Source organism: Heterodontus francisci, chromosome 3, assembly GCF_036365525.1.
Source record: "Heterodontus francisci isolate sHetFra1 chromosome 3, sHetFra1.hap1, whole genome shotgun sequence".
In the NCBI taxonomy this organism is placed as follows: Eukaryota; Metazoa; Chordata; class Chondrichthyes; order Heterodontiformes; family Heterodontidae; genus Heterodontus; species Heterodontus francisci.
The window spans coordinates 56,876,752-56,889,457 of NC_090373.1; the positions used below are offsets into that span (position 1 = coordinate 56,876,752).

At 41.1% G+C, this 12,706-nt stretch overlaps 1 protein-coding gene across 5 annotated transcripts in view; it reads left to right on the forward strand.

Annotated features, from left to right (window-relative positions):
- The window catches only part of LOC137356506 (kinase D-interacting substrate of 220 kDa-like), a 222,811-nt gene that overhangs the window by 125,349 nt on the left and 84,756 nt on the right, over positions 1-12,706 (forward strand). For all 5 annotated transcript variants that reach the window (XM_068022406.1, XM_068022401.1, XM_068022395.1 and 2 more), the window contains exons 15-17: positions 532-711; positions 5,500-5,665; positions 8,529-8,680. In XM_068022406.1, the coding sequence (XP_067878507.1) occupies positions 532-711; positions 5,500-5,665; positions 8,529-8,680 (498 nt within the window). The remainder of the gene's footprint in view (positions 1-531; positions 712-5,499; positions 5,666-8,528; positions 8,681-12,706) is intronic.

Below are 12,706 nucleotides of genomic sequence, written 5' to 3' on the forward strand. Positions count from 1 at the left end.
AAAAAAGTGAGAATAAACTAAGTTGAAATTTGTTTGACTCAACAAAAAAAAATACTGCTCTGTCGTTGTAGAAATACGAATAATAGGGTGTCCCTTCCTGCTGGGCTACTGTGGTGTTGTCAGTTGCTGGAAGTGCACTGGACTAACTACATTGAAAATAGCAGGTGCCATGACTTCAAACCAGCAAGTGATTAACTCCAGAGCCAAATGCTTCAAGAGCAAGCACAGGAACAGTGTCAACATTAGTCCCATATACTGTTAGGCAGATAGAAAATTAAAATACTGGGAATTATGTTGTTTAGTGTTTGCTTTAAGAATATTAGGCACTAAAAGAAGGATCAGAAATGTCTGTGTCAGCCTTTCTTGGATATAGATATTTTTTAAGCTAGTTTGTTTTCAACCATAGCTGCATGGAATTAGGCATAAACCTCTATGTGGATAGAGAAGACTTCTCCTGAAATCAAAATTTGATAGTGAGTAACTTGTACTAATTTTCTGTAGCGTGAGCTAATGTTTCACTCTTACTCTTAGATGAAATGAAGACATTTGCTGGCCAGCAGGTGGAACCCCTCTTTCAGTTCTCTTGGCTGGTGGTATTTATTACACTCTTGATATGTGGAGGAATAGGAGTACTTCTTGGCTTCGCAGTTGATCTGAAGCTTGGCATAGCAGTTGGGCTGAGTTTACTGGCACTTATTTACATCATCTTCGGTATGTATATCTTACCATATAAAAACGTAACTTTATTAGTGCTGCTGTTGATGAAATACCAATTTTATCGTCCTGTTGAACAAAGCAATTAGAAATAGAAATATCACTACATCGGAGCAATGTGTTTTACTTTTTCCTTTTTCAGCTTTACTTCCAATTTATTTTCCTCTCCCTATTGACCTCAAACTCCTTCATTGCTGATGCCATGTTTCAGCTGCTGCTGCTTCCTTTGGTCTCATGCATAACAAAAGGAAGTGCAGTGGAGTGGACCTAGTGTCCAGAGGAGTTGTGAATGAAGTTGACCTCTTTCACTCGTGCCAAGGATATAAATATTCTGGGGTTTGGTGAGCAGCGGTGAGGTTGAAATATTTAATTTGAGATGAGAACATTTAAGTTCTGTAATGTACGACTTGGTTAATAATATCAAATGGGATTAAGATATGCTGTAACCTAATCTGAAATATGATAATTTGATGACAAATGTTGTTACATGAAACAAGACAGCCCCAAGTGCAAGGAAGTTACAGAAGTAAAAAAAGAAATCTTACTAATAAGCCTGAATGTTGCTACATTGGTATTGTAGTTTACTAGCAGTGATGCAAGTTTGTATCAGAATTTTAGTTTCTCAACATAATTATGTGAACTGTTATGATTTGAGCTATCTTCCATTTTTTTAAAACATAAAGTTCATAGTAAAAAGACTTGTTTAGACAACAACCTGTCCATTTATTCTTCCCTTGAGTAGGATAACATGCCACAGGGCAATTATGGTGTAAAGCACAGGAGACAAGGTGGTGGGATGCCCAGCATGCTCTCTTGTCTACTCCAAAAGGCAGTAAATACCATAATGTCATATATTACAGTCAGCCTAAAACTAATATTCATTTAGAAGTAAAATACTTTACACGGAAGAAAATCACAAGGTACTGATGGCACACACATTTAGAAAACAGAGATTGGATCAGTATGCAAGAGTTTAAAAGGTCACGATTTATTTCTCACACAGTGGGATAATCTGTAAGACTTCACAGTGGAGGCCCTAGAGGAGTATAGAAAGTGTAGGGAGGTACTTAAAAAAGTAATTAGGAGAGCGAAGAGGGGGCATGAAAAGACATTGGCAGACAAGATAGAGGAAAATCCCAAGGCGTTTTATAAGTATATTAATGGCAAGAGGATAACCAGGGAAAGAGTAGGGCCCATTGGGGACCAAAGTTGCAATCTGTGAGTGGAGCCAGAGGAGGTAGGTGAGGTTTTAAATGATTACTTTTCATCTGTGTTCATTCACTATGGAGAAGGACGTAGTAGATGTAGAGATCAGGGAGGGGGATTGTGATGTACTCAAACAAATTAGCATTGAAAGGGAGGTGGTATTAGCGGGCTTAAAAGTGGATAAATCCCCAGGCCCAGATGAGATGTATCCCAGGCTGTTATGTGAGGCAAAGGAGGAGATAGCAGGGGCTCTGACACAAATTTTCAAATCCTCTCTGGCCATAGGAGAGGTGCCAGAGGACTGGAGGACAGCGAATGTGGTACCATTATTCAAGAAGGATAGCAGGGACAAACCAGGTAATTACAGGCCAGTGAGTCTAACATCAGTGGCAGGGAACTATGGAAAAAATCCTGGGACAGGATTAATCTCCACTTGGAGAGGCAGGGATTAATCAGGGATAGTCAGCATGGCTTTGTCAGGGGGAGATCATGTCTAACAAATTTGATTGAATTTTTTGAGGAGGTGACTAGGTGTGTAGATGAGGGTAAAGCAGTTGTATTAGTCTACATGAACTTCTGTAAGGCTTTTGATAAGGTCCCGCATGGGAGATTGGTTAAGAAAGTAAGAGCCCATGGGATCCAAGGTAATTTGGCAGATTGGATCCAAAATTGGCTTAGTGGCAGGAGGCAGAGGGTAATGGTCGAGGGTTGTTTCTGTGATTGGAAGCCTATGACCAGTGGTGTACTGCAGGAATCGGTGCTGGGACCCTTGCTGTTTGTAGTCTACATTAATGCTTTAGACGTGAATATAGGAGGTATGATCAGTAAGTTCGCAGATGACACGAAAATTGGTGGTGTCGTAGATAGTGAGGAGGAAAGCCTTCGATTACAAGACGATATAGATGGGCTGGTAATATGGACGGAGCAGTGGCAAATGAAATTTAATCCTGAGAAGTGTGAGGTGATGCATTTTGGGAGGACTAACAAAGCAAGGGAATATACAATGGATGGTAGGACCCTAGGAAGTACAGAGGGACCTTGGTGTACTTGTCCATAGATCACTGAATGCATCAGCACAGGTAGATAAGGTGGTTAGGAAGGTATATGGGATAATTGCCTTTATTAGCCGAGGCATAGAATATAAGAACAGGGAGGTTGTGATGGAGCTGTATAAAACACTAGTTCAGCAACGGCTGGAGTACTGTGTACAGTTCTGGTCACCACACTTTAGGAAGGATGTGATTGCATTGGAAAGGGTGCAGAGGAGATTCACCAGGATGTTGCCTGGGCTGGAGCGTTTCAGTTATGAAGAGAGACTGGATAGGCTAGAGTTGTTTTCCTTAGAGCAGAGAAAGCTGAGGGGGGACCTGATTGAGGTATACAAAATTATGAGGGGCGTAGATAGGAAGAAACTTTTTTCTTTGGTAGAGGTGTCAATAACCAGGGGGCATAGATTTAAGACGAGACAGGATGTTTAGAGGGGATTTGAGGAAATCTTTTTCACTGAGGGTGGTTGGAATCTGGAACACACTGCCTGAAGGGCTGGTAGAGGCAGGAACCCTCACAACATTTAAGTATTTAGATGAGCACTTGAAATACCATAGCATACAAGGTTCTGGGCCAAGTGCTGGAAAATGGGATTAGAATAGATAGGTGCTTGATGGCCAGCACAGACACGATGGGCCGAAGCGCCTGTTTCTGTGCGTATAACTCTTATGACTCTGACGTATGATCTTGGTACATATGTGTGGTGCTATTCCCGCTTGCTACATGAAGTCTAGAGTGAATTAAAGATTATAGGAAAAACTATATGGGGCTTGCACAATTTTCTGCATCTGTCATATCTAATGAATCTCATTGAATTATTTGAGGGGTAATTCAATATGGTCGATAAGAGAGTTTCCGTGGATATTAATTTATATCGATTTCCAGAAGGCCTTTGACATAGTTCCACGTAAAAGATGGTTAACAAAAATTGGAGGAATGAAGATTAGAATAGATAGGTGCTTGATGGCCAGCACAGACATGATGGGCCGAAGGAGTGAATGAACCTATTAATTTGGGTAGGGAATTGGTTAAGAGGTAGGCGACAGAGAGTAGGGATAATGCCTGTATATTCCTTGACAGGCGTGTGACTATTGATACCCCCCAGGAATCTGTACTGGGGCCACAGCTTTTCACTATATTTATAAGTGTCTTGGAGGAAGGAATACAGAGTTGATCACCGAACTTTACAGATGCCACTAAGTTTTGTGTAGATGGGAGTAGAAAGTTGCAAAGGGACATTGATAGATTAAGTGAGTGGGGAAAAACTGTGACAGATGGAACGCAGTCTGGCAAAGTGTGAGGTCATCCGCTTTGGTCCTAAAAATAATGATAAATGTAAGTATTTTCTAAATGGCGAGAAGCTCGGAACTGTAGAGATTTAGGGATCCAAGTGCAAGAATCACTAAAAGCTGGTGGGTAGGTACAAAAAATAATTAATAAGGCTAGTTGAATATTGGCCTTTATCTTGAAAGGACTGGAATACAAAGAGGTGGGAGTTATGTTACATCTGTAACAGCTGTGAAAGAAATTTCATTTCCCAGGTCTATCCTTGCAGCTGATTTCTCTCCTTTCCCTCACGGCGAACTTCATCTTTCATGTCCTGAGTCTTTGGTCACTTTCCAGCTATTTGGAGGAAGTAATCTGTAGAAGCAAGAAAAACGTCTTACCTTTAGGTTCCTCATTTTTAACCTTCTCAATCCTGTGCTCCCAAGTGGCAATCTTGTATGGAGTCCAAACGATTGTATTTTTCAGAAATGCCTCGTTGAAGAATAAACTTACATTCCAGATGGTGTTTGCCCTTGTGTGCTGCCTGAGAATAGGAAGGGTTATATGATGACATCTTGGCATAATAGAGTTATATAGCACAGAAACAGGCCCTTCGGCCCCTCATGTTTGTGCCGGCCATCAAGCACCTGTCTATTGTAGACCCATTTTCCAGCACTTGGCCCGTAGCCTTGTATGCAATGGCGTTTCAAGTGCTCATCTAGATACGTCTGTGTTCCAGATTGCAGCCACCCTCTGGGTGAAAAAATGTTTCCTCAAATCCCCTCTAAACCTCCTGCCACTTACCTTAAATCTGTGCTCCCTGGTTATTGACACCTCTGCTGAGGGAAAAGGTTTCTTCCTATCTACCCTATCTATGCCCCTCGTAGTTTTGTATACCTCTATCCGGTCTCCCCTCAGCCTTCGCTGCTCTAAGGAAAACAATCATAGCCTATCCAGTCTCTCTTCATAACTGAAATGCTCCAGCCCAGGCAACATCCTGGTGAATCTCCTCTGCACCCTCTCCCGTGCAATCACATCCTTCCTATAGTATGGTGACCAGAACTGTACGTGACTACTAAAAGTATTAAAACGTTGTTTATTTTTGTATGTAATTTTTCCCCAGTAATTGTCCAACTACTCCATCCAGTGTTGTTTGGATGATGCTCCCTACAATGGGCAAAGATCACCCTACATTGCTAGTTATCGTCTTAACTATAACATGATTCGTCATAAAGTACAGTAACTGTTTATTTTTAATTTTCAAAGCAATTATTTACTTCGGTGGCCGACAAGAGGGAGAGAATTGGAATTGGGCCTGGGTATTGAGTACAAAGCTTGCTCGACAAATTAGCTATCTGGAGCTGTTGCTTAAACTGATGTTTGTAAACCCACCAGAACTACCAGAACAGACTTCCAGAGCCTTGCCCGTCAGGTAAAGGTCAATTTTAAAAGCCATTCAGTAATGCTTTCTATCCTTTCTCAGTCCTGTATTTTTCACAACTTTTACAAAAACCTGCACACCATTTTTGTTCATTGCTCTCTGCATGCCATTATCTGGTTTGAAGGAAAATCACTGAACCAAGGTATTTTAAAATAAAACTGGAAATGCTCAGCAGGTCAAGGAAATTTAAGTACTGAGTTTATTCTTTAGAGCTGCTAATTGTTTAAATTTCCTGTCATTTCTTGAATGTTTGGGCAGCATTATTGCATATATTCACATTGATCCATTTTCAAACTAAAATGGGTTTGCAGTCCAAATCTTAATGTTATATAGACATTTCTAAAGATTCATCAGCTCACAATTACTTCGTAGTTGTTCATGGCACCAATCCGTTTGTAGGGCGCCAATAAAGGGAAACTTTTTTTTCTATTTCCTTGCTGTACCCTCCTACAGTACAGTAGGAACATTACAATTACTTTTCTCTACACTGCATTGGCGAGCACTTGGTTCCCATGTTCAGTCAAGAGGAAAACTAAGAGACTCATTATATTAGGTCTCTGCCACAATGTGCTGTCTGGGTTTCTTAAATGGTCATAACTGGGCCTTTGCTGTCCAAATAATGGTGTTCAAATGGAGCAAGAGGGCAACTTTCTCTTGCCTCACTTTCCTCAGCTTTTGCTTTTGGTCCTGTGCCTTTCACCTCTTTTCCACCCCCACCCTCCCCAAGTTGTTGGTGCAAGATGCAAGAGGTAAGCCTGTGCTGGAAGGATACCCAGAACATGCTAATGAGGAGGTGTCTGCAGGGATATTGCAGCCCTTCTCTCATCTAATATTTATGCACACATGCTTCCAGCACGTTAGTGATCTGGATTTGGAGCCCTGGTCATTTTCTCCTCCCTAATGGAATTGATCCTGAGATCTCCATTACATGTATTACTCGGGTACTTGTGACATTAATCCCACTGAGCTACATTATCTTGTATAACCAGGGAGAGGTTTTTTTCCTAGGAACTGGCAGTTTTTTGAACTTGCTTTGAGGAAGCCCCAATTCCTTGTGGTGCTGAACTATCTGCCTAAAAAATCCTTCCAGCACAAGAATACAGATTTAGGAACCTTGTGACTGTAGCTTCCCCAACTGATACTCGGCCACCATCTATGCTGCAAATGATCGCAATTAACCAAGAAGGTTGTTGGAGTTTGTCGATGTGGTCCTGAATCACAAGTTCAATTTTTAAGAGTTTTTATGGTAGAAGCTTCAGTCTTTCAGTGATCACTGAACACAATTTACTTGCAGATTCCCCAATGAAATACAGCAATAGCCCTGTACCTCTTGGAGTGTACAAAGGAGAATGTAGTTCTCGAGCAGCTGTATATCAGATTCACTGAGTGCATTTATCCACGAGCAAGTAGCTCAAACAGTTATTTTGTTAGGGTAGGAAAGTTATTTCTGCTGGTGAATGATAAATTTGTGAAATTACTTTGGACGTGCAGTGCTAAAGCTGTAATGCTTTGAGGGTGTTATGCTATCCAGTGAGTTACCGAATTTCCCAAAAGCAAATTTTTAATTTTATTTGTTTGTGGGATGTGGGCATCGCTGACTAGGCCAGCATTTATTGCCTATCCCGAATTGCCCTTGAACTGAGTGGCTTACTAGGCCATTTCAGAGGGCATTTAAGAGTCAACCACATTGCTGTGGGTCTGGAATCACATGTAGGCCTGACCAGGTAAGGACAGCAGGTTTCCTTCCTTAAAGGACATTAGTGAACCAAATGGATTTTTACAACAATCGACAAAGGTTTCATGGTCACCATTAGACTAGCATTTAATTCCAGATTTATTAATTGAATTCAAATTTCACCATGTGCTGTGGTGGGATTTAAACACATGCCCCCAGAGCATTAGCCTGGGCTCTGGATTACCAGTCTAGTGACATTACCACTACGCCACCACCTCCCCATTTGATATAGCTTTGTGCTTCCTTGTGAGGAAAGAATCTTCTTTGGAGAATAGATTGAAGAAAACTTGCAGTCTTCACAACAAGAACTTAGAATCATTTATTTTGGTGTAGTGCAGTTATGTACTGGCACATTTAGTACATTCTGTTTATTTTTCTAAGGTAATGTCTATTTTGACCAATTGCCTTTGAAGGAAGATCTTTACATTAGATCATAGTTAAGTCATTCCTATTCTTTGGCTTTTCTATGCTACATGAAGGATAAATCAGTGGAGAAAAAAGTAGCATACTACTGCTATGGTCTTGTTTCTTTGAATATGATTTGTCTTCTACATTCAGATAAATACATAGAAATTATAATACAGAACGAGGCCATTAACATTCTCCCATCATCCTTATCTCACTGTTAATTAATTTTCAAAGATTTGGACATTATTTCATTTTGATGGATTTGTCTAACTTGTTGCATGAACAAAGCCTTATACTCAGGCTACTTTTGCTGATACTCTATGGACACGATTTTGTGCAGTATGTGAGTAAGGGAAGGTTTTGTGGTTTCAAAGGTATAATACTCCTGAGAGGAACATTGTCCCAGTGATTTTTCTCTCCCTGGCTGGGCTTGTCGCAAGATATGCAGGGAATAAACTGCAGTTAAAGAATCAGACACACCATACTATAAGCAGGGAATCCTTTTTTATTTTTCAGGATCACCTTCATAATTATCTTTTGAATTTCCACTTTACTTATTTGTCCAATTTTTTACTCATTTCCATTTATTTTTGAAATAATTCAAATGCGCATTAATACTTTATGTATTGAACTCTTAAGTCAACATTGCCTTCGGTGCTTTAATGAATTTATTCGATTTCATTTTTAAAGCTGTTTTTTCCTGTTTAAAAGATTTCTTTTCACAGACTACAACAGGCTGTCAAGTGTTGGTGGAGAAACATCTATGGCCGAGATGATTGCAACTCTATCTGATGCTTGTGAAAGAGAGTTTGGTTTTCTGGCAACAAGACTTTTTAGAGTCTTCAAGACTGAAGATACACAAGGTATGAATCTGTTATGAGAAGTGTTTTGTTTTCAAAGTCATGTAGACTTAATGAAATATAAAGATTATATTTAAACAATATTCACGTGCAGATAATTTTATATTCAAACCATTTTAAAAAGATAAAACATGATTTGGTTTACAGTAAAGGAAAAATATCCCTCTATTTTACTTTAGTTCAGACAAGACAGCCATTTGGTAAGACAGGGATAACAGCCAAAGCATAGTCAACCAACCAGAATTTATTAAGGTATACTTAACAACAGGCAATGAGCAACAACTGTCCACGGGTCCTTGCTTTCCCGAAACTGTCGGACTTTAGGTGATGTTCTCCCTCTGTTTCTCCTCTTCTGGCCATCTAGACGTAACTAGAGTACCTCGGACAGGCTCCAGAGATTTTTAATCGCATATTCTGGTGGTTCGGTCTCTGGTCTCATACATTCCTTTTTTTGGTCTTGGGTTTTATTTCCCTCAAGTTAGCACCTTCTGGCAACTCCTGCAACCGAATAGGCCCTAGACGTATAGGCTTTTGTCTTTCCTCTGGACACCAACCTACAAGGTTGAGAGGGGGTACAGATGCTAGGGAAGTACACACCTCATAAAACTATGCCTAGGCTATGCAGCAAGCAAACAAAGGTAACTTTTTGGCTTGGAAGCTTGAATTTGAGGCCTATGTGTCTTGGAATGAACAGCGACCCACACTCCATAGCTAGCCCATTCACAGTTATATCATGGACGAGGTTAGCATGCAGACGCCTTAAAGGCTTATATTGTCCTTCACAGTTGGGATATTTTAGCAGGAAACCTTTCGACTGTCTTCTTCCTGTCTCTTATTGTTCAACTATTCGCAGACAGAGTCACTCTTTTAAACTGTTCTCATTTCCATTTAATCATTCTGAATTATTCTAACTTCTTACCCTTTGTTGCTATAAATTTCTAGTTTCATACAACATTATCCCTAATCATTGCATAACGTCCTTTATTTTCGCCTAACCTAATCAATGCAAACAGCTGTTCACTTACCAGCAGTTATCTCTTTGCTTACCAAAAGCCCACGCAAACACTTCTAAAGTACAGCACCTAAAATTCATAGTACAAGGAAAATTATATAAAAACCCATGTTTCTTGCAGAAAGTTTTGGATCACTTGATTATATATTGATAAGAATTAAACCCTCTTTCCATCCCCCTCCCCCTTCTCCCTTCCTCCCCCCCTTTCCTCCTGCTAGACAGGGGATGCCATCTCTGCTCCTCCGAGCATCCACCCAAAATTAACTAAATAAATTTCTATTTCTAATGCTCCTTTCCCACCTCCCCCAATTACAATAACTATTTGCCCTCCCTCAAACACTTAAATTTTTCATCTCCCCCCCCCAGTGTACAAAGTTTAAGGTTCAGCCCTTCCCATCATCCCCTACACCCATTACATGTATTTGACCACATTCCCCACCCCCCACACCCCGCACTGATTTCCCTGGACGGGGATCTGAAGACACGAGGTGCCAGCCGTCACGCCGCAGATCACCAGCAGGCCCTCAAGATCGTAGGTAAGTCTATTTAAATGTTTTAATTTTATTCAATTGAATCTTTAAATTGTGGTCCCGTTGCCAGCAGCAGGGGGGCCGCCATGGAGTCTTGCAGCCGCCTGGAGGATCGGGCCGGGCCCTCCCGGCATCAAGGTCCATGGCGGGCCTCATCCGGAGCCACCTTCAGGCCACCCCTCTGCCACAGAACCTGACGCCTGGGGGAGAACAAAATCCAGCCCCTTATCCTGAGACTATGCCCCCAAGTTCTAGACTGTTCAGCTTGGGGAAACAGCCTCTTGGCATCCACCCTGTCAAAACTTTTCAGAATCTTATGTTTTGATAAGATTATCTTTCATTCTTCTAAACTCTAGGGAATGTAGGCCTGGTCTACTCAATTTTTACTCATAGGACGTCATACCAGCAATCAGTCAAGTGAATCTATGTTGCATTCCCTCTAAGACAAGTATTTCATTCCTTAGTCACGGAGACCAAAAATGTACGCCATACTCCTGATGTGCTCTTAAAAAAAGCCCTGTACAGTTGCAGCTAGACTGCTTTACTCTTGTATTCCAACCCTCTTACAATAAAGGCCAATATGCCATTTGCCTTTCTAATTGCTTGCTGCACCTCCATGTTTACTTGCTGTGTTTCTTGTTTGGAGTGATTTGGATATTCTTATACACCAACCTTTAATAGTTTCTCATCATTTAAAAAATAATCAACCCATGTCACAAGGTTACCTCCAATTTGTGCACCCTCAATTTTGTTAATATTCTCTTGTGTGGAACATTATCAAATGCCTTCTGCAAGTTTATATAGACAGCATACATGGAGTTAACAGCTGCAGGATTGTATTCAGTCACAATCTGTAACCTTATTGCCCAGCATATCCCTTATTCCTCCATTACCATTAAGTCAGGTGACCAGCCCTAATTCAATGAGGAGTGTAGAAGAGTATGTTGGAAGTAACACTAGGCGTACCTGAAAATGAGGTACTAACCTGCTGAAGCTACAACACAGGACTTGCATGCTTGGGATTTTCAGGAGGTTCTTTCGAATGTGCCACACAACAGCTTGTACAAATTTAGGCACATGTTATTAAACAGGCTGTAGTTGCATGGATAAAGAAACAGCTAAGACACATGGTAAAGATAAGTGATTTTTTTTTTCATGACTGGAAGGTGGTTAGTGGTTTTCCACAACCAGCCAAGTTGGGATCGCTCTTGTTTTCCATTTGTATAACTGATTTAGACATAGGCACACAAGGAATTCCATCAAAATGATGAACTTCCCTATCCTCAGTGATGGTGAAGTCCAGCACGTGAGTGCAAAGGAGAAAGGTGAAGTATTTGCAACCATTGATTCAATCCAGTTGATATCAAGAAACAGCTGACCACAGTGAGAGCTATGGGCCCGAACAGTATCCTGGCTGTCATGCTGAAGACCTGTGTTCCAGAACTAGCTATGCTTCCAGCCAACCTGTTCTAGTATATATGTATATGTACATGTCCTAGGCCCAACCATCTTCAGCTGCTTCATCAATGACCTTCCTTCAATCATAAGGTGCCCACTTGATTGGCACTCTCCACCACTGATGCACAGTGGCAGCAATGTGTACCATCTACAAGATGCACTGCAACAACACACCAAGGCTCCTTAGACAGCACCTTTCAAACCCATGACCTCTGCCACCTAGAAGGACAAGGCAGAAGATGGATGGGAACAGGACCTGCAAGTTCTCCTCCAAGCCACACACCATCCTGACTTGGAAGTATATCGTTGTTCCTTCATTGTCACTGGGTCAAAATCCTGGAACTCCTTTCCTACCCTACATGGACTGCAGCAGTTCAAGAAGGCAGCTCACCACCGCCTTCTCAAGGGCAATTAGGGATAGGCAATAGATGCTGGCCTAGCCAGCGACGTCCACGTCCCAGGAATGAATAACAAAAAAAAATACCTGACATTGTGGAAATCTACCCAGTTGGATGTCCTGCCCACTAAAATAGGACAAATCTAATCTGTCCAATTACTGCCCCAATCGCCTGTAAGAATAACACCTCTCTAGGGTATCATACCAAATACTTGTTTGAATACTTACCACTATCTATATGTTTACCCGTAGTGTTCAGCCCAGTTTACTGTGGTCAGTTTAGTTTTCATGCCTTTGAAGTTTGCCTTACTTAAATTTTGGTTTTTGAACATGCATAGTTGTGATGTTTTTCTGACTTTTTTTAATTTGCATAGATGCCTAATCTTTACGCCAATTAAGCTTCATGAAACAGAACTTTCAGAAGAAACTCTTTATCCAAAGAGTGGTGAGAATGTGGAACTCACTACCAAAGGGAGTGGTTGAAGCAAATAGTATAGATGGACGCTAGACAAGCATATGAAGGAGAGGGAATAGAGGGTCACGATAATAGATGAGGGCAGATGGGAGGAAGCTCGAATGGAGCATAAAACACCGGCACGGACTGGTTGGGTCGAATGGCCTGTTTCTGTGTA